The sequence below is a fragment of the Colletotrichum costaricense genome, assembly GCF_030867565.1.
Source record: "Colletotrichum costaricense strain IMI 309622 chromosome Unknown Scaffold_24.1, whole genome shotgun sequence".
In the NCBI taxonomy this organism is placed as follows: Eukaryota; Fungi; Ascomycota; class Sordariomycetes; order Glomerellales; family Glomerellaceae; genus Colletotrichum; species Colletotrichum costaricense.
In genome coordinates, this window is record NW_026848253.1 from 491,754 (window position 1) to 512,947 (window position 21,194).

The 21,194-nt window shown below is 57.5% G+C and overlaps 6 protein-coding genes across 6 annotated transcripts; 2 read left to right on the forward strand and 4 right to left on the reverse strand.

The window, feature by feature from the left end:
- Positions 1–170: 170 nt before the first annotated feature.
- Positions 171–5,623, forward strand: CCOS01_15552 (chitin synthase; the record flags this gene model as incomplete). The annotated part of the gene is made up of 3 exons (XM_060463691.1): positions 171–469; positions 519–4,199; positions 4,246–5,623. The coding sequence occupies 3 exons, from the start codon at positions 171–173 to the stop codon at positions 5,621–5,623; spliced, it is 5,358 nt and encodes a 1,785-aa protein (XP_060305835.1).
- A 314-nt stretch (positions 5,624–5,937) lies between these two features.
- CCOS01_15553 (uncharacterized protein) lies at positions 5,938–7,477 on the reverse strand (the record flags this gene model as incomplete). The annotated part of the gene is made up of 2 exons (XM_060463692.1): positions 5,938–7,090; positions 7,143–7,477. 2 exons carry the CDS (start codon positions 7,475–7,477, stop codon positions 5,938–5,940), a joined length of 1,488 nt encoding a protein of 495 aa, XP_060305836.1.
- Positions 7,478–7,873: 396 nt separating this feature from the next.
- On the reverse strand, positions 7,874–8,389 carry CCOS01_15554 (peptidase inhibitor I9; the record flags this gene model as incomplete). The annotated part of the gene is made up of 4 exons (XM_060463693.1): positions 7,874–7,964; positions 8,016–8,084; positions 8,137–8,177; positions 8,240–8,389. The coding sequence occupies 4 exons, from the start codon at positions 8,387–8,389 to the stop codon at positions 7,874–7,876; spliced, it is 351 nt and encodes a 116-aa protein (XP_060305837.1).
- A 1,100-nt stretch (positions 8,390–9,489) lies between these two features.
- Positions 9,490–13,054, forward strand: CCOS01_15555 (AARP2CN domain-containing protein; the record flags this gene model as incomplete). The annotated part of the gene is made up of 3 exons (XM_060463694.1): positions 9,490–9,556; positions 9,612–9,682; positions 9,740–13,054. The coding sequence occupies 3 exons, from the start codon at positions 9,490–9,492 to the stop codon at positions 13,052–13,054; spliced, it is 3,453 nt and encodes a 1,150-aa protein (XP_060305838.1).
- A 362-nt stretch (positions 13,055–13,416) lies between these two features.
- Positions 13,417–16,494, reverse strand: CCOS01_15556 (nuclear pore protein; the record flags this gene model as incomplete). The annotated part of the gene is made up of 3 exons (XM_060463695.1): positions 13,417–14,475; positions 14,535–14,791; positions 15,219–16,494. 3 exons carry the CDS (start codon positions 16,492–16,494, stop codon positions 13,417–13,419), a joined length of 2,592 nt encoding a protein of 863 aa, XP_060305839.1.
- Positions 16,495–18,035: 1,541 nt separating this feature from the next.
- Positions 18,036–20,085, reverse strand: CCOS01_15557 (major facilitator superfamily transporter; the record flags this gene model as incomplete). Its single annotated transcript, XM_060463696.1, has 4 exons — positions 18,036–18,706; positions 18,754–19,160; positions 19,210–19,473; positions 19,523–20,085. 4 exons carry the CDS (start codon positions 20,083–20,085, stop codon positions 18,036–18,038), a joined length of 1,905 nt encoding a protein of 634 aa, XP_060305840.1.
- Positions 20,086–21,194: the final 1,109 nt, after the last annotated feature.

A 21,194-nucleotide genomic window follows, 5' to 3' on the forward strand; every position in this document is an offset into this window, starting at 1 on the left:
CACTCGCTTCACTGAACGACTTTCTCGACTTCCTTCTCAATTCTTACCCATTGACGACAGTCCTCATCGTCTTGTTTACCTCGAGCTAGACGACATCACCGACTTCGAATAGCGTCTCGTCCGTCGACGTGTTTGTCCGCGCCGGACATCACGAACCCAATCCCATCACCATGGCGAGCGGACGCATGTCCATGTACTCGGTGGCCTCCGAGGGCATGGGAGGTCCTCGTGCCGGCCAACAACCCTCGCAGTTTTCCACCACGACCCTCCTCAACGCCATTCACAATATTTACCTGTCATCCCAACCCTTCAAGTTGGACGCTGGCTCCAGCCTTGTCGTAAACACATGGCTCACCGCAGCACAGGCCGGACCGGACGGAAGAACAGGAGGCACCATAGATCCTGCCCTCGGTGCCAGGGCATGGGAACATGCTCGCCGCCGTGCTGAGGATGGCTGTATCATTCTTGGGTAGGCTTCAAACCCCAATCAACAGACAACAATTGCTAATGCTGCTTAGTTCCCTTCACACATCGAGCCCCTCGGTCCTCACGCCTTTCCTCTCATCTCTGCCGCTCAACATCCCGTCATCCGTCTACAGGTCACTCGAGGCCATCCAGCCTTTCCTGAGATGCTCCACCCCCTACAACCCCTCTGCTTCCAGACAGTCTGCCCTCGGCGTCACCTTGACGCTCAACTTGGCCGGTAACTTCCAGGGAGCCGCCATCGCCCTGTCTCAGGGCGGCATCGATACCGCAAAGGGCCTGCTCAACATTCCCTCTGAACCGGGGTACCGCGCCTTTGACGTCTTTTACTACCTATTGACGTCGGTCTCTACGCCCGCCGAGAGAGAGTTCTTGGGCCTCAAGCCCGCCTCCAGCTATGCCCTGCTTGCGAGATCCGGCACATACGACCCGCCCTCGTACCTCCCCACGGCTGACGATGCCGCTGCTGCCGATGACTTTAGGACCGCCCTCAAGGACATTGGCATCAAGGGTTCTGCGTACCGCAACCTCATCTCTACCCTCGCCGGCCTGCTCAAGCTCGGCGACACGCTCGACTACAACCTGGACGAGGACGTGTTTGACGAAATCTGCGAGGATGTGAGCGGCCTGCTGGGCATGGATCCCGAGACCCTTGCCACGCAGTGTACAACGCAGGACCGGTCAACGCTGGTTGGCGGTCTGTACGAGGCGTTGGTCGACTGGGTCATATCCAAGGCCAACCAGGCGATCTCCGCGCAGATGGCACGTATCAGAGACGGTACCGAGTCCATCGCAGGTGGTGCCCGCACGCCCACTTCCAACGGCGACGGCGATACCGTCTGCATCACCATCTTGGATGTCCCCGACCCAACCCTGGGCAAAGCCTTGACCATGCGTGGCATCTTTGACGACACCGTGGGCATCAACTCGGAGATGATTGCTGACGGCATCGAGGCGTCTCCCGCCGGCAGCACCGTCGTGCGTGAGATGCAGACGGCCATTGCGGAAGTTGGCCACGAGCTTGGCATCATGTCTGGCGCCGCCGGCAAGGACCGCCAGCACGCGCTCGAGAAGCGTGAAGAGGTTCTCGAGAAGATTGGACACTCTGCCGATGACGACGCGTTCCTCAAGAAGCTGCTCTTCCCGGTCTCCGGCCAGGGCATCAACCTCGGAGTTGCTGGACGTCTCGAGCTCGCAACGCTTCTCAGCTCCAGCCGCGTGTGGTACCACCTCTCGATCCACCCCACCGACGACTCTCCCGCCAGCTTGGCTGCTTTGCCTTCCGTCAACTCAGCCTGGTCAGCTGGCACTGTCTCCCGCCAGCTCCGTTCCTGGAGGCTGCCCGAGTGGGCCAACAGGCGAAACAAGAACCTGGATTTCACCGCTGATTTCGACATTGACGAGTTTGTCCAGCGATACGCTGCGTTGGGCTGCCAAGACGGCCGCGAGGGCATCGAGACGTGGATCCTCGAGCGCGGATGGACCAACGGCGAGGTCATTGTCGGTAAGGAGCGTGTGTGGACACGTGAGAGCGCTTGGTGGGAGGCGGAGAGCATGCTCGACATGAAGCCCCTCGATAACAACCTCCCCGGCATGGGCAATGTCCTGGCCGTGAACAACCTCGAATCAGGCTACTCGGCAAACGGCAGCGGCTACTTCCCAACGCCCATGCTGGACACGACACCCAACGGAAGCCGTGATCACCTCATTGCCCACCAGCGCAATGCCAGCCAGGGCAACCTCTCCCAACACACCCTCGCTCACAATGCCGCGATGCGTGCTCCTTCCGTAGCTCCTTCGGGCATGCGTCCCGCGCAGAACGGAGACTATGGTCTCGGCACCAAGGGTGACACCTACAAGGGCCAAGTCTTTTACAACAACGAGGGCGAGTTTGTCGGCCAGATGGACCCCGAAATTGCTGACGGCAAGCACGTCGAGGAGAAGACCATGGACAAGGACCGCCGTCTCTGGGTTGCCATTGTGTGGTTCTGGACCTTTTGGATCCCCTCGCCCGCGCTGCGCCTCATCGGCCGCATGAAGCGTCCCGACGTGCGCATGGCCTGGCGTGAAAAGTTCACCTTGGTCTGGTTCATCGTGCTCATCAACGCTGCTATTGTTTTCTGGATTATCGGGTTCGGCAAGCTCCTGTGTCCCAACTTTGATAAGGCCTGGGATAGCACGGAAGTCGGCACGCACCAGGGCGAGACGGATTTCTACGTTAGCTTCCGCGGTGGCGTGTACGATGTCTCCAAGTTCTGGAAGACGCAGCACTCCGATACCAACATTGAGACGACCAAGGCCAACATGATTCAATTCGCCGGATTGGACATGGACGACTACTTCCCGCCTCCCCTTACTCTGGTGTGCCCCGGTCTCGGAATCGCCTCGTCCACCGCACTCCAGGCCAACACCACCCCCGAGTACACCATTGGTATCCACAAGTCTGGCTCTCTGGCCGATGACCGTACGAGCGCGCTCGGCGACTCTGATTGGTACAGCAAGAAGCTGCTGCCGCGCATGAAGGAGTTTTACAAGGGCGATCTCGTCTGGGACAAGGGCGACGTCAAGTCGGACGGCCAAGACAACAGCCACATGTGGGTGATTTACAACGGCGGCGTCTACGACTTTACAAACTACTACCACACCCAAGACGTCTTCAAGCAGGTCGACACGTACAAGTTCCTTAACACCAAGATGATGAGCGCTGTCGAGAACAACCCGGGTGAAGACATTACCGACAACTGGAACACCATCATCAAGGCCGCCGCCAGCAACTCGACCGAGAACACCAGCGTCCAGAACAGTCTCAACTGCGCAAAGAATTTGTTCTATAAGGGTATTCCAGACTTCCGCTACTCCGCTAGGTGTCAGGTCAACAACTACATCATGTTGGCCATGACGATTATTCTCTGCGCCGTCATTCTCATCAAGTTCTTGGCTGCTCTGCAGTTCGGTTCCAAGCGTCGCCCCGCTCCTCAAGACAAGTTTGTTATTTGCCAAGTGCCGGCCTATACCGAAGGCGAAGACTCGCTGCGAAAGGCGCTTGACTCTTTGACGGCCCTTCAGTACGACAACAAGCGCAAGCTCATCTGCGTCATTTGCGACGGTGTCATTGTCGGTGAAGGCAACGATCGTCCTACCCCCAAGATTGTCCTGGATATCCTCGGCGTAGACCCCAAGGTTGACCCGCCCGCGCTGCCCTTCAAGTCTGTCGGCACGGGCAGCGAGCAACTCAACTACGGCAAGGTATACTCTGGTCTGTACGAATTCGAAGGCAACGTCGTCCCCTACCTCGTCATTGTCAAGTGCGGCAAGGAATCCGAGCAGAGCAAGGCCAAGCCCGGTAACAGAGGCAAGCGTGACTCCCAGATTCTGCTGATGAGCTTCCTCAACCGCGTCCACCACCGTTCTCCCATGTCCCCGCTCGAGCTGGAAATGTTCCACCAGATCAACAACATCATCGGCGTGGACCCCGAGCTGTATGAATATCTCATGATGATTGACGCCGATACCTGTGTCCGGGAAGACTCGCTCAACAGACTGGTTTCCGCCTGTGCCAACGACGCCAAGATTGCCGGTATCTGCGGTGAGACTGGTCTGCAAAACGATGACAAGACCTGGTGGACCATGATTCAAGTCTACGAGTACTTCATCTCCCACAACCTGGCCAAGGCTTTCGAGTCTCTCTTCGGATCCGTCACATGTTTGCCTGGATGGTATGTACCCTCACTTCTCACTTGCAGGACCAAGCTAACCAGTCAGTTTCACAATGTACCGTCTGCGCACCGTCGACAAGGGCAAGCCGCTCATTATCTCGGACAACATCATCCGCGACTATGCCGTGTGTGACGTCGACACCCTCCACAAGAAGAACCTGCTGTCTCTTGGTGAGGATCGTTACCTGACGACGCTCATGACCAAGTACTTCCCGTCCATGAAGTTCAAGTTCATCCCCGACGCGTACTGCCAGACTGCCGCCCCCGAGTCGTGGAGCGTTCTGCTGTCCCAACGTCGTCGCTGGATCAACTCCACCATCCACAACCTGTTTGAACTGATGAAGCTCAAGGAGATGTGCGGTTTCTGCTGCTTCAGCATGCGCTTCATCGTCTTTATTGATCTCTTTGGTACCATTATCCTCCCGGCGACGACCTTCTACCTCGGCTACCTCATCTACCTCGTAGCCAGTAGGACCGGACAATTCCCCATGATTTCCATCATTATGCTCGCCGCGGTGTACGGTCTCCAAGCCCTCATCTTTATCCTGAAACGGCAGTGGCAGCACATCGGATGGATGATCATCTACATTCTCGCCTTCCCCATCTACAACTTTGCGCTCCCCATTTACTCCTTCTGGAACCAGGACAACTTCTCGTGGGGTAACACGCGTATCGTCATTGGAGAAAAGGGCATGAAGAAGCTCATCGCCGTGGACGACGAAGGCTTCGACCCCCGCAGCATCCCGCTCCAGCGCTGGGACGACTACGCCATGATGAACAACCTCCCCGGCCGCCGCGGCGGCTACATGGAGAAGGCCGACATGGGCTACGACGACCAGTACGAGATGGACGAGATCCGCTCCGTCTACTCGTCCGTCCGCCAGGGCTCCGTCCTCACGGGCATGAACCGCAACAACCACTACGTCCCGCCCCAGTCGCCCGCGCCGTTTGGCGGCATGGCCCGCGCCTCGGGCGCCACGAGCCCCTACCACCAGGACCAGCACATGGCCAACCGCCAGTCCATGGTCTCGCTCGGCGCCCACGACATCCACCGCGGCCAGACGCCCTACCAGGACTTCCCCAGCAGCCGCCCGAGCGTCTCCAACCTCCGCGGCCAGGCCAGCGTCTCCCCCGGTCTTGGCGTCGGCAACAACCGCTCGCAGTCGGCCCTCGGCATCAACCGCCAGCAGGCCGGCGCCGCGCAGTCGACGTCGTCCTTCGACTTCCAGCGCGGCAACATGCAAGGACCCGACGACGGCATGATCATTGACGCCATCCAGGGCGTTCTGCGCGAGGTCGACCTCGACACGGTGACAAAGAAGCAAGTCCGCGCGCTCGTCGAGCAGAGGCTGCAGACGGGACTCGTCGGCGAGAGGAGGACGTTTATGGACAGACAGATTGACAACGAGCTGGCCAACATGTAGACTGTGTACGTGTATCGGCATCTTAACGGCAAATCGTACATAACACGGGCCAGCTTTCATCTCTGTCGTATCATGAGGGCATTTTAAAACAAAAACTGGGGGCGTTGCGAATCTAGGGGCATGTCTTGGATACAAATCTTGTTTACAATGTTTCTTTCTCTTTATTTGGGGGCATATCGTAGTTCTTTGGCGCCACATTCGCGGATGGCTTCCACCGGATAATACATCTCCTAGTAGTTCAAATTAATCTTTATGAGACAATGGACCTTCATTATGAATCGTGTGAACTGGATTTTATTTTCACTCCTGTCTACTCATGTTCTCCGCTCCTGAATCTTGCCAACGCCGTTGAGCCGCAGGTAGACATCGGTGCCCCAGCCGTACAAGCTCTGCACAGCAATCCCACCGCCAAAGTACTCGGCGTACGCCCGACTCAGCGGCAGACCGTACCCGAGACCCGCAATCGAGCTCCCACCAGCGCTCGCGCTAGAAATCACATTTAGGCCACCATCATCGGACCCGGGAAACTCGTCGTCATCGGAAAAGGTGGTGAAGGAGTAGGACCAGATGTTGGGTAGTACCTCGGGGGAGATGCCGCCGCCGCGGTCGCGGATGCGAATCGTCACGCCGGGGACATTATCCTCGAGCGGCTTGATGGCGTCGCTCCTGAACCCGCCGCGCGTCTCCTTGGGCACTTCAATCTTGAGGTGCTGGTTTGGTCGGGGCGGCTCCGGGGCGATTGTGACGACGATGGGCTCCTTGTTATCCCTGGCTTCCACGGTGGCTCGGAAGGCATTCTTGAGGAGTTCGGTGACGATGTATTCGAGGTGCATCGGTATAAACGCAAACGTGGTGTCGGGCTCGCCGTCGATGACGAGCTGCGGCCGTACGCCGTACCGCAGCTCGCAAATATCCGCCACGAAGCCGGCACAGGACTCAATGATGTGGGCCGGCTTGAGGGCCGTGTCGATGACGCCAATGTAGCTGGGCTGCTCCGGGCACGGGGTCGGGCTGGCCTGGGGGTCAAAGTGAGGCTGGGAGCTGTAGTGCAGGGCAATGTGCTGCTCGGCGACGAGGCGAGTGCCGATGCGGGCGCGGAGGTGCTCGTCGAGGAAGCGGGTAACCTCTTGCGGAGAGATGTAGCGGCGGCACTCGAGGAAGCCACGGGCGAGGATGGGGATTGTGTCGGTGTGGGTTGCCACGAGCTCGGCGAGGACCTCTGTGAAGCGTATCTCGTCGTCGAGGGTGCGGACAGCGCTATCGCCGCCCTTTGTCCACCAGGGGAGGAGGGTTGAGAGGGAGTGAACGTAGTTGTTGTAGATGCGGCTGATGTTGGGGTTGGAGACGACAATATAGGGTAGGTTGCGGAGGGCCTGGATGCGGTGGGCGAGGCGGATCGGGAGGAGGGAGAGGGTGAAGTTGGCCGAGGATAGCAAGGACTTTTCGCTCAGAGGAGGGCGGCCGTGTCTTTCGATGTTAGTGCCTGGATTGACATTCGAGATTCAAAGAGTGTAAGTACTTGACCAGGTCGGTGAGGCTCAAGGGATGCTGCGTCTTGTTGGCGAGCTGGACAATCTCGTGGTCGTCGACGCGGGACAGGTGGTGAGAGGAGCCATGGCGGTGACTGTGACGGTGACCGTGCCGAGAGGAAGAGAGCAGACGAGTGTTTGAAGGAGTATGGAGTTGTGCGAGTATCCTCTGGGGCGTCTTGGGCCTCAATGGTCTCGCTATGGGTATCATGGCGGCATTGTCGATGTTGCAAAGAGGAGTGATACGGTCAAGGGGAAATCCGTTGGGGGAGGAGGTTTCTGGTGCAACAGGCAGTAACAGCAGCAGCAGCAGCGGAAAGAGCATGAGATCATACGCTTTGGGACCTTAGCGCGTGGTTTGTGCACTGTCCTTTTTGTGGGGTTCCCAGTGGCTACCGACGGCCCCTGGGTGAGGTGGTCCGGGCTCTCCATGAGCCCCGCGCCGGGGGTGGTGAGACACTTGGACCTCTGTCGGCGGGGGCCGATTCCAAGCGCTTGATGCTGTTACGGAAGGTACCTCGTTTGTATGGATGAGGACCTTTATGGCAAAAAAGAACATGTTTGCCTAGCTGCCCTGACGAGGCAAGTTGCTACGAGCCAAGCGTCACAAACAATAAAACTAGTAAAGGAAGTGAAGCGTAAACCATCAAGAATCTCGTGAGTCTAAGGTATGTAGTGGATCAAGTACAGCTTGCCAGCCCCTCGCTCGCGATACATCCCTCTATTGCGTCTTGACCTCCTGGTCCTTCTCGACGTGCTTGACGTGCTCGTGGCTCTCCAGAGTTGAGATCTGGTCCTCGGGGAACTCGACGCTGTAGTTGGTAAGTCATCTGTACTGCTGAGGGACATGGGGGAGAGCGTACGAGAAACCCTTGATCAGGCTGTACTCGTGGCCAATCTTTCCTCCCTGGTCGGTGGCGTGCTTCTTGGCACTGGTCTGCTGTTAGTTCTTAGATCTGTATCGTCGTGGAAGAGAAGACTTACGCCGCGACCTGGTCGGCGGAGGCATCCTCCTTGCAGGTGACCTGGGAGAGGTTAGCTTGCTGGACGGTGACGGTGGTATTCAGTGTAAAGGAGCTGTATTCACAATGTAGGTAGGCATTCTGATGGATGTGGTTGGGTTTGTATGGTGGGAGTTGTAGTCTGTGGTTGTGCAAGAGCGAGGTTGAAGTTGACAAGCTCCCAGGTTGGACATAGGCCGGCAGAGTCTCTTTATAACCAAGCCGGCAGGACTCATGCCTGCCCGGTTTGCTAAGGGATGTGCTACCTTCCAGACGGTACACACCAGTGACAGTGACGGGATGGGTGTGGGAACTCGAGGTGGGCTGCCTACTGCGTACAGCCGGGAACTAACAGTGACGCGGAAAAGGTTCGTGGGTGGCCCAGCGAGTGGAGGGAAAGGTCCATGCAACCACAGCAACTACCTATCTGCTGCCCTGGACCGCGTGGGTGTGGACGCCTGTGTGGTACGTAAAGCATTGGATGGCACCAGCATCTGCTTGCTTCCTACTGTTCAGCAATTGCTCCCCTTATGCACACGCAATACGTCATCCCACCTTTGCGCGCCTCTTGAGCCGAGATGGTCGCCTCCATCTGCCTGCCAGACAACCAACAAGTTATCCCTCAGAGGCATCTATGGCGCATAGAGCGCATCCACAACACGACCGACGTGCACAGCCGAGATAAGACGCGAAAAGACTGACCAGATCTGGCGCCTCATGCATCTCGTTTCTTCACGCATCATCCTGCCGGTGCGCGCAGAGGATTGCGGAGCCTTGGATTGTCTTGTGACTTGGCCCAGAAACCAATCAATGCGTCCCCGGCCATCTCTCACCATCTCCCACCACCGGGTCGTCATCGCCATGCCGTCATTGCTGACCTAACCCTCTGCCTCCGTTGCTCTACCTTTTCGATGTACCTCTGTTCGTAACTCAAGGTACCGGTATGCATGAGTCCTTGCCAACTTCGTGTCGTATACCACCACCTCCTCATCCAACGTGGTCCATGACATTCCACAAAACACCTAGATACAATAAAACATTGAAGAACCGGAATCGTAAAGACATCATCGTGTAAAGACCATGCCGCAAACTGTGATCCCATATCGTGGGGTCGGCTCAACGACGATCTCCGAGGGAGGGGCACAGAGGGGTAACACGAGGAAGTGGGGGCGCATACTATCTTATCGATAGACAGATTAGATAAGTCAGACCCGCAACAAATTTTTGATCGATAGCAGTCGAGTCGCGAAGCGCTGCGACGAAAGAAAAAAAAACCCAAGGCCCGTCTTTCGTCGTGTAGCTGCAGGACCTCCCAACATCTTTGGGCAACGCCGTCATGGAGGACCAAGTACACAAGCCTCACCGCAAGGCGAAGGACAAGAAGGGGAAGCAAAACACTGGGGGTGAGTCTTCTGTACTTATGACCACCCGCCAATTCGAATACTGACGAGCGCGCAGAGAAGAACCCAAAGGCCTTTGCCTTTTCTAACCCCGGAAAGCTTGCCAGGTCGGCCGCGAGATCTTCAGATGTGCGGCCCTTCCTCGTGCTCACATAGCATACCAGCAACTGACTTGTACCTTTACAGATCAAAGAACGACGCTTCCATGTCCCGCAAGTCGACCGCCTCCCCGACGAGCCGCCACCGAGGCTGGTCACCATCGTGGGACCGCCCGGTGTCGGCAAGACGACCCTCCTCAAGTCCCTGATCCGACGATACGCAAAGGAGACCGTGTCCGACCCCCAAGGCCCCATCACCGTCGTCACCTCCAAGAAGCAGCGGTTGACCTTTGTCGAGTGCCCCAATGAGCTCGAGGCCATGGTCGACATGGCCAAGATCGCCGACATTGTCCTTCTCATGATTGACGGCAACTACGGATTCGAGATGGAGACGATGGAGTTCCTCAACATCCTCGCCGCCACCGGTATGCCCGGCAACGTCTTTGGCATCCTCACGCATCTTGACCTGTTCCGGAAACCCCAGGCGCTGAGGGACGCCAAGAAGCGACTCAAGAAGAGGCTGTGGAGCGAGCTGTACGCCGGCGCTCACCTGTTCTACCTCTCTGGTGTCATGAACGGACGTTACCCCGACCGCGAAATCCACAACCTCTCCCGTTTCCTGTCCGTTATGAAGAATCCGCGCCCCCTAATCTGGAGAAACTCCCACCCGTACACCATCATCGACAGCTACCGAGACATCACGCATCCCACAAAGATTGAGGAGGACCCCATGTGCGACCGGTCGATCGTGTTGTCGGGATACCTGCGCGGCACCAACATGACGCAGCAGGGGCAAAGAGTTCACGTTCCGGGACTGGGCGACTTTACCGTGGCGAACCTCGAGGTCATGCCCGACCCGTGCCCGACACCCGCCATGGAACAGGCCCTCGCCAAGGTCACCGGCAAGACGACACGACGACGCCTGGATGAGAAGGAGAAGAAGCTCTACGCCCCCATGTCCGACCGCAGCGGTCTCAAGATTGACGGCGACGCCATCTGGATCACGAGGGAAAAGGGTTTCACGCTCGACAAGGACGCCGAGGACGGCGACCGCGGCGAGGGCGAGGAGCTCATCGTGGGACTCCAGGGCGAGCGGAAGCTGCTGGGCCAGACCGAGGAGGGCGTGCAGCTCTTCCGGGGAGGCGAGCAGCTGAAGCAGGTGGCCGAGGAGGAGGACACGGGCAGAAAGACGCAGCGCCACGCACGCTTCGCAGACCGCGACGAGGAATCCGACGCCGAGATGGACGACGACGAGGGGTTCGTTAGCGGGGAAGACGAGGGCGAGTCCGACGTGGAAGAGGAGTTCAACGAGGGCAAGCTGGGCAAGATGTTCCGGAAAACCGCCGACAAGGACGCCCAAGAGGACGACATTGCCTTTGCCGACAGCGACTCGGACCTCGGCTCAATATCGGGACTCGAAGACGAAGATGAGGACTCGGAAGAGGACATGGACGACGAGGACTTTGACTCAGACGAGGAGGCGGCGGCCATGAAGTGGAAGGAGAACATGGCAGAGCGCGCAAAGAAGCTCCACGGCAAGCGACGCTCGTACCACACACCGGACCTGGCCAGGTTCATGTACGACGAGAAGCTGTCGCCCGACGAAGCGCTGCAAAAGTGGCGGGGCGAGGATCCGGAAGAAGAAGACATCGAAGCGGACGAGGACGACGACTTTTTCCAAAAGTCCAAGCAGGACAAGGAGGACAAGGTCGAGGACAGATCGATACCCGTGTACGACTACCAAGATCTGGCAGCGAAGTGGTCGCAGGCGGCGGCCGTCGAGGCTCTGCGGAAGCGCTTCACCACGGCGGGCATGCGTGACGACGACGGGGATGACGATGACGAGTTTGACGGCATCGACGATGATGAGGAGGACGAGGACGATGAAGGTGACGGTGTCTTTGAGGACCTCGAGACGGGCGAGCAGCACGGAGGGGACGCGGAGGAACCCACAGAGGAAGAAGCGTTCGTCACGGAGCGTGAAAAGAACGCGAAGCGCAAGGAGGAGCTCAAGCTACGCTTCGAAGAGGAAGACCGCGAGGGTTTCATGAACGACAAAGCCAACGCCAGGCGGGAAGGCGCGGCAGGCGACCAGGAGTTCGGCGAGGACGACTGGTACGAGGCGCAAAAGGCCGTCATCCAGAAGCAGCTCGACATCAACAAGGCCGAGTTCGAGACGCTGGACGAGCGGCAGCGGGCGGCCGTCGAGGGCTACCGCGCCGGCAAGTACGCAAAGATTGTGCTCGAGGGCGTCCCGGCCGAGTTTGTCGAAAAGTTCAACCCGCGCAACCCCATCATCATCGGCGGCCTGTCCCCGACCGAGGACCGCTTCGGCTTCGTCCAGGTGCGCATTAAGAAGCACCGCTGGCACAAGAAGATTCTCAAGTCCAACGACCCCTTGATCTTCTCCCTTGGCTGGCGTCGCTTCCAGACCATGCCCATCTACAGCACCTCGGACTCGCGGACGAGGAACCGCATGCTAAAGTACACACCCGAGCACACGCACTGCTTCGCGACCGTCTACGGCCCGCTCATCGCGCCCAGCACGGGTTTCGTCTGCTTCAACTCCTTCTCGCCCGAGAACCCGGGCTTCCGCATCGCGGCGACCGGCACCGTCCTCAGCGTCGACGAGTCGACCGAGATTGTCAAGAAGCTCAAGCTCACGGGTACCGCCGACAAGATCCACAAGAACACGGCCTTCATCAAGGGCATGTTCAACACGGCGCTCGAAATCGCCAAGTTCGAGGGCGCCGCCATCAAGACCGTCTCGGGCGTCCGCGGTCAGATCAAGCGCGCCCTGTCCAAGCCCGAAGGCCACTTCCGCGCCACGTTCGAGGACAAGATCCTCTACAGCGACATCGTCTTCCTCCGCGCCTGGTACCCGATCAAGCCCCACCGTTTCTACAACCCAGTCACCAACCTCGTCGGGTGGCAGGCGATGCGTCTTACCGGCCAAGTCCGCCGCGACGAAGGCATCGACACGCCCCTCGAGAAGAACAGCCAGTACCGCAAGATCGAGCGCCAGACGCGGCACTTCAACCCCCTCAGAGTCCCGCGCGCCCTGGCCGCCGAGCTGCCCTTCAAGTCGCAAATCGTGCAGCAGCGCAAGCAGAAGAAGGAGACGTACATGCAGAAGCGCGCCGTGGTGCTCAACAAGGAGGAGAAGACGGCGCGCAACCTGCTGCAGCAGCTGTCGACGATCCGCAACGACAAGGTCGCCAAGCGCGCCGCCAAGAAGGAGGAGAAGCGCGCAGAGTACCGCAAGAAGATTGCCGACTCGGACGAGAAGAAGGAGGCGCGGGAGAAGAAGGAGAGCAAGGAGTTTTGGCGCAAGAACGGGCGGAAGCGCCAGGCGGCTGACGATGGAGGCGGTGGTGGCGGACAGAAGCGCAGCAGAAAGTAAATGTTCGGAACACGGAAAACGGGAGACTAAAAAGCAAGTAAGAGAGAGAGAGACAGAGTATGTGTAATCAAGGGCGCTTGGCTGTCATTTGCATTAGACGGCGCAGGCTGTGAAGCCTCTCAGTAGGGTATCTAACTTCAAAATCATTTCCTTGATACGTGCCCGTCGCTTGTGTCTAGTTGCGCCTTGTTTTCTTCGTATACCACCAAGCCTCTGATGGCTATTGGGAGGACCTCGCTTCACAGTGATTACGAGGCCGGTGACTCACGGCACAATACTCAAAGTACTCAGCCTTGGTGACATACGATGCCGGATTCTCCAGGACTCGTCTACCTGTCAGCCCAATTAACATCATCATACGCTCAAACCGTTGCCATTCTCGTCTTCACCATGGCCAACTCGGAACTGTTGGCCCATGTGCCGCTCGGGGTCTGCCGGTAGCACACAAGCTTGCCATCATCACCAGTACTGGCCAGGATCTGTCCGTCATCGTCAAACCCGACGCGCCAGACGGGCGTGCGGTGGCTGTCGAGCTTGGCGACTTCCTTAAAGACGTGCTTCACTTGGCCCGGCTGCCCCGAAAAATGCCGTTCCGCATGCGAGCCAGACTTTGCCAGGCTTGCGCTGAGTCCCGATTGATGCTGCTGTTGCTGTTGCTTGTCGTTCGCCTGCCCTCCCGCCTTTGCCGATGCTTGCGCATAGTGATTTTCGTGCTTGGTGAGCTCCGTCGTGGCCCACGTCTTGCCGTCGTCGGCCGAGTGCGGCGTGTCGATGCGGAACACGCGCACGCAGCCGTCCTGGCACGCCGTCGCGATGGTGTCGTACCCTCGAATGTTGCCCGTCGCCCACGCCACGTCGCGCACGAGGCCGCGGTGGACGCCCACCTCGACGGCAAGGTAAAACTCTCGTTGTGTCTGCGCCACGCCATACGAAGTCGCAATCACGTCCCTCGAGCGGTAGATCTTGACCGACGACATGCCTGCCACGACCAGCCCCAAAGAGTCGCTCGCCACACCCGCCCGCAGGGCGTTGTAGCACGGGTCCAGGTTCGGGTCGAAGCGGACCTTGAAGCTAATCTCCTCGCCGCGGCTCGGCTTGGGGCAGATGCTCAGCTCGTCGATTTGTGTGTATTCCGACATGTTTTCGGGCTGTTCATTCTCGTAGACCACCAGACGGCCCTCGGTGGAGAGCAGGGCGAGGTACGTGTGCCGCGTCTCTTCGTTGTGTTTCATGGAAAAGGAGCGGTAGGGGTATTTGGGAGAGCGCATTTCGTAGGCGGCTTTGCTCGTCGTCGCGCGGCTGCTGGCGCTGAATCGGCGGCCCGGTGCTGCTGACGGGTCTTCCGCCCACAGCTTGAAGCGGCCTTCTATGCCGAGGGAGGCGATGAGGTTCGGGTAGACTGTCGGGGGGAGCCATTGGAGCTGGGGCGAAGAGGCAGAGGTCAGCGATTTCGTTTTGCTTGCGGCTCCTGTGTTCATACCTCGAGGATCTCGCCGCCATGGGCACCCCATGTATCGCAGTGGTGCCAGACGCCGTCCTTGTGCCGGTTGAAGACCTTGATCTTGCCGTCTACGGACCCTGTCGCGCACCGGTCGCCGTAGGCGTTGAAGGCGACGGCCTGGACGAGGTCCTGGTGTCCATGCTGGAGGTTTAGGTCGAATCCGGTCTTTTCTTCGGCAATTGCAGGTACTTCGTGAGGGTACGTCGCCATCTTGTGCCGAATTGGGTGATGGGGAGCTGGTTACAGTACTCGCACAACGAGGTCGTGGTGTTGTAGATGCGACCGAGCTGAAGGTCGAGCGAGGGAGCTCTGCCTCGCGCATTTAGCTCCGGTACGTACCGATCTGGTGACAACCTCAACTTCAGTCAAACATACAATCAACAGAGGGGCCAAAGGCCAATTTGCAATTACAAAGGCGTCTAGAGGTTGGAGAATAATGAGTATTGACGGATTTCCAAGTTTATTAAGCCTGAAATAAAGACAGTTGATCTCACAACAACCCAAACCATGTCTCTGATGTATCAAGACATAGCGACACAGAACAAACAGTCCAAACACACGCTCCAGGGTCTCAATCAGTCATTGAAAGTGTTAAAGAACAATGCAAATTCAAGGATATGCTGTGTCATTTCATCTAAATCAAATACCACCCATGTTAATTACCCCCTTCAACGTTGATGCGCAGCTCCTGTAGCTTCTCATAGAGCGCCGGGATGCCTTTGCCAAACGCAAGCGAATGCGGTACATCCTTGAGGGGATGGACCGGTCCGTAGCTGACATTCTCAACAGTGACCAACAAATTGCGCACAAAGTTGCCGTCCCAGAGATTTTCTCGCTGCGGGTAGTTTCGCAGCACCCCAAGGGCTTTCCCCTGGATAACGGGATCTTGACAGGTAACGAGTATAAAGTAGAGAGGCGGTATAATCCCGATATCGAGCGTAAACGATCGAGGCATTGCCCCAGATTCGCGCTGCTTGGCAACCAGCCCTTGGTGTAGCAGGGCAGCTAACGACACGAGCTCCGCGTGCTGGGCGACAACGTCGAGCGATTGCTGCCTCTGGTGCGGCTTCTGATGCAGCGTCTGACATATCAGACGCGCGCACTTGTAGTGGAGCATGTCGAGGCAGATAGAGTGGTGCTCTTCGGTACCGCTCGCGGGGGCTTGGGGCCTTTCCATGAAGCGTTGGAAGAGACCCGTCAGGTGATTGCCCCGTTCCATGAGGATCTCGTGCTGGCGGTGCGGTACGGGGCGAGCCCAGAACTCGCCGTCGCCTTGTTGCTCCTTTGTCAACCAGACCAGGGCAAACACGTCACGCGTGTATTGCACGATGGCTCGATGAGCATCCGCTATGGTCTCGAACTCGTCCAGCAGCGTGTCGTCGAGCTCTCTCCCCTCATACAGCTTGATGGCGATAACGGGCTTGAAGTTCTCAGCAAAGAGCGCGCACGAGATCTCCCAGGTGGCGAAGAGTCTCAGGATGTAGTCCATTGACAGGACGTCTTCCGAGGGGTCTGCGCTAGCATGAGGGGGCACAGCGTCTCGCAGCTCGTTGAGCTTGCTCATGGGAAGACTCTCAATGATGCGCAGGCCATTCGAAAGATGTGTCAGCGCTGGTCGCCAGTTATTCCGCAAAGACTCGATGCAGACAAAGGACACGCAGCAGAGGAGAGTGACGGTGATCCTGTCCTTCATCGGAACGTGGGCATAGCTGGAGAGCTTGGACATGGCCGTGCCGTACTGCTGGATAGTGAAGATTTCGAGCTCGCGGGGAGGCGCCTCTCCGCCACGAGGAGGAGCTGTCTGATACATGTGATGGGCAGAGCCGAGGGCGACAATGGCGTGCTTCACGGCGTCGTCCGAGTGGCTTAGCTGGGTTGCGAATCGGCTCCAGAAACTGGTGAGATTCGTGACATGGTTGGAGAGGCCGGCCTCTGCCATGCGGCGGAAGCGGTGGAAGTAGACGCGCTCCGTGTGTGTACCGTCAATGTCGGCAACGAGGGGACGCAGCAATCGAGGGTTCTGGCTCTCAGACAAGACTCGGATGAGAAGAGCCTGGGGAACAAGAGCATCGCTGTCTCTTGGCCGAACTGGCAGGCCTTTATCGTAGCCGTCGCAAGCCCGGCCTGTTGACGTGCAACGCGAACAAGCGGGCCGCTCCTCTCCGCACTTGATGCGTCTGATTCTAGGGGTCGAGTTAGTATCGGTGAGAGGCCAAGCACAAGTTGAGGTCTTACTTGCTACCACCGAGTCAGTTAAGGTTGGTCACAGCGGTTCCGAGAGACTTACCAAGTCAGACAGCCGGTCCGCACTTTGGGCTTGCTTGCTCTTTTTCGCTTCGCGGTGATGATTGCCTTCTCTAGCGTAGGCGTGGCAATGCCGCTTTCCTGTGATGTAGATGCCATTCGTGACGAAGCATCCGGCAGATCTAGTAATCCCGGGCTCTGTCTGTTTATTTAGGGCTGAGATGGGTTGCGTAACGGCGCGATGGGCTGATCAGTCATATCAATCATGGAGTAATATGACGAGAATCTCCTCCTCCTTGTCCATGCCCGGTTGAGTAGCATTGGCGGCGTGCTCGATGCCAAGACAAGATCAGGATGCCAGTCCGAGCCGTCGTTGAAGTTGATGTTGACTATAAGGGACCAAAGCTTGTGGGCTGGACAGTAGACTTTCGGGCGAAGGAGGCTACCCGCGGTCAACCGTAACGTGCAGGCTAATTATATTTGATGAATGGGGCGAATCCAACTCAAGGTTGACGCGACTCGGTCATTATCCGTTGTCGTTACTGGCGTGGAGTTTCTTTCGTCTTTATTTCTGGCCCCACCAACCTCGCCGACCCTCCGTCGAAGGCCGGTGTTCGGTAACTTAGCAACGGACTCGATAAATGAAAGCTGAAGAACTGCGACCAGATCAGGAGGTGTGTTTGTGTTTGAATCCGGGTAGTTGGGACGAAGACAAGAATCTATACATAGCATGCCCTGTAGAGCTATTCCCGTTGTGGCCTAGAATATTGCTTAGTTGCTGCCCACCCCGCAATTCAGCGTTGCTCAACAGCAAGTCAGCTACAGTTCGTGAATCATCCAATGTATATTCACCCAGCATCTTGAATACACCACGACTGACAGCCCTCATATACCCCTTCAGGTCCATTCCTGTCACCAGCCAGCAAGCGCCCCTTTGGGGGTCAGGTCAAAACTGGCTGAGTGGTGGAGTGGTTGAAGTCCACGAACAGCCTAATCGGTGAAGGCTCAGAGGTCCCGAGTTCGAGTCGACAAAATCCCAGCATGTGCACCAAGAGATGTAGCCCCCATTCGCCACCGGGGGGGTGAACTCTTTTTAGTTCTACCTCAAAGTGAGACTGTCCAATTGTAGTGTAGATAGGGCCGGGCGATGGCATAACAACTTATTATTACCTACCCTGATCTGTATATATTGAATTTATGTCCATACTCTAATCGTTATCATTACTTTACCCTCATCTACGCGCCCATGTCTCCTGGCCTCAGCTGGCTGACACGCTGCTTGGCCCGCTGCTGCTTCTTGTTCTTCTTGATGTTCTTCCACTCCATAAACAAGGCGCAGATGAGCGTCGCGAGAGACAGCCCCATACCGGCCAAAAAGATGCGCGTGCAGGCGTAGTTGTACGCTCGGACAACCACGTCCAAGAACTGCGCCGGCACAACAGTGTGCAGGTTGGTGGCGCCAGTGTTGACGATGGCTTGCGCAGACAGCCCCGGGATGCCCGAGAGCTCCGACACGAGCAGGTTGCTGAGGATGGACTGCCCAACGGAGACGAAGACTGCGGCTCCCAATTGCTGGGCAAAGAAGCTGATGGAGACGCCGGTCGACACGTCCTCTTTGGGGAGAACCGCCTGTACCGCGAGCCCAACGGTCTGCATGCCGAAGCCCAGGCCGAATCCGGTCAGGAACTGGTAGCCGATCCAGTGGCCGGAGCTGATGCCTGGTTGGAAAGTGCTCATCAGGCCCAGGCCCACGGACATGATGCAGGGGCAGAGGATCATGGACGGGACGTAGTATCCAATCTTTTGCGTCGCGCCACCGGAGATGATGGAGGATACCACGATGCTGAGGACGAGAGGGATGGTGTAGATTCCCGAGTTGACCGGGTTGGCTCCCTGCACAGCTTGGACTGGAGGTTGTTAGCACGTATTCATTAATGTTGATCGCATTACTTACACCAGATGGGCAGGTAGTACACGGCCAGCATCATCGAGCCGGCCAAGAACAGCATGAAGAAGGCACCCGCCAGCATGGTTCTTTGTTTGATGATCCTGACAGGCACAGTGGCGGTCTTGGGCATAAAGACCTGCACGGCAGCGAAGGCCATGAAGCCAACGCCGAAAACGACAAACAAGGCGATGATGCGGCCGTCGTTCCACGCGTACTCTGATCCGCCCCACTCGAGCGCCAGAAGGAGGGATACCACGGAGGGGACGAAGAAGAACGTTCCCAAGGGGTCGAGACGCTTAAAGTGTTGGAACAGCGTAGCCGGCTCTTGAGGCTGCCGCCTGGGAGCCTTGAGCATGAAGAACAAAAAGACGAACGCCACGCCTCCAATAGGGAGGTTAATGTAGAAGCACCATCTGCGTCTCGTTAGTTGCGCCACAGCCCATAGGCTTCTGAAGCACATACCTCCATGTGACGTTGCTCGTGAAGCCACCGCCAACCAAGGGTCCAATGACAGAAGCCAGACCGAACACCATGCCAAAGATGCCTTGGAACATGGGTCTCTTGTGCAGCGGGATCATGGGAATCATGACCATCATCGCTCCCGTAAAGATGCCAGCCGAACCAACACCGGCAATGGCTCTGCCCGCAATGAGCACCGACGAGCTCGGCGCCACACCGCAGATTAGCGAACCAATCTCAAAGATGAGAATGCTTCCAAGGAATGCTCTACCGTTGTGTTAGCATGCTTACAGAGTCAGTGACCATCGAGACTCACCCCCTCAGGCTGTAAAACTTGTAGATTCTACCAAACACTAATTGCGAGGCCGCAGTCGTGAGCATGTACGCTGAACCGTACCAGCCGATATCGCCAAGACTTTGAAACTCATCAGTGATGCGTGGGATGGCCGTGGCAATGATTGTGCGGTCCAGAGCAACGAGAAACATTGCTACAAAGTTGGACAGAATGACGAGCCAAAAGGTAATGGTTTTCGGCTTGAAGTTTTCCTCGGCTTCATCGAAAACGGGCGGGGGCCCCGTGGATGGTCCCCCTTCGATATCGGCCTTTTCATCGACGTCGTCGTCGACGTCTGGCTGCTTGGCCACATCGTTATGGCTCTCGTTTGCTGATATCGCCGAGGACTGAACTGTTGCCTTTTCTGTTGGTCTCTCGCTCTCAATTTCGGGTTCGATGGGCTTCTCCTCGGATGACTTCTTTTGCTGCCGCTCGTCGCTTTCTCTCGGAGTCAAGGTCCGCGTGGAGCTGTTGGACGTCTCCACCTCACGGGTCTTCTCTGAGGCAGTATCGCCCTCGACGGGCCTCGCACCTGCGTCCGCCATGTTGAAGCTGTCGTGAGGATTTGGGCAGCTGGAAGATTTCGAGTGAAGCCACGAAATGTAAACAAAGAATGTAGCACGCGCAAATCTTTTGGGGCTTGGCAGCGGGAAAATATTGATTAATGGAACGGGGAGGGAGCTAGAGGTTCGTCCGGACTCTCGAGCGCACGGTCAGATCTCAAGTTACAGATCACGTTCGGACCACGAGCTCGTCTGGCGAAAGAGACACTAGGACGGGGTCATGGAACTAAGAGGCGAGGATCGCTATATATGGCGAGCCTGGCCATCGCCGCCATTCTGCCCTGCTTGCTTATCTTGGACGCGGTGGCCGGCAGCATAGTGTGACAGGCAAAGGGCGCGACGCGAAGCCACGCAAGGCCATCATAGCCCGCATAGGAATGTCTCACAAGAAGAAAGTCATGACGAGATCCAGAAGCCGACTTGTCAAGGCCGATGGGGATGTCCAGAGAAGGATGCTTTGCCCAGTTCTCGCCCTTGTCTCTTGGTGGTGTACGGACATGGCGTTGCAGTTGCTCGGGCACCGGAGGTCGATGTTGTGTCCGGGCAAAGGGTGGGGCTTGCCCTCTTCCGGCATAGCGCCGGGTGCTCGGGTATCTCACAGCAATCTCCGGCTTACCTAAGGGTCTCTACTACGCACTGCAGCTGGAGGAGCTTGGGCCATTTTCGACCTCTTGCAGGCGCGGGCCACGGGGAGGCCAGCGCCGACGGGTCCCCCTTCGGTCCCGGGCGGGTAACGTAGCTGACCGCAGTCCCCGCTTCCTCTGATGTTCATCTTACAACCATTCAGTTTCCTTTGTAGTCTCAACACGAGAAGGCACGAGAGGCCCAAGTTAAGCAAAGAGCCTCAATTCTTAGCACCGGACTGACCAAGTTGACAGTCATGTTGTTCGTCTCATAGGCTAGACGTCCCCGTATGTGACTTTTGCATACTCTCTGTCATACCACCTCGATTGTTTTGTACGAATTGTGATCCGGATCGTCCGTCTCTAAGCTCTTGCCTGCTCGTTCCTGGCCATCTACACTGCCCGCATACAGGATACGGCACTTCAACCTATCCCGGGACTGTCTTGTACACCATCACGTCGATAGCG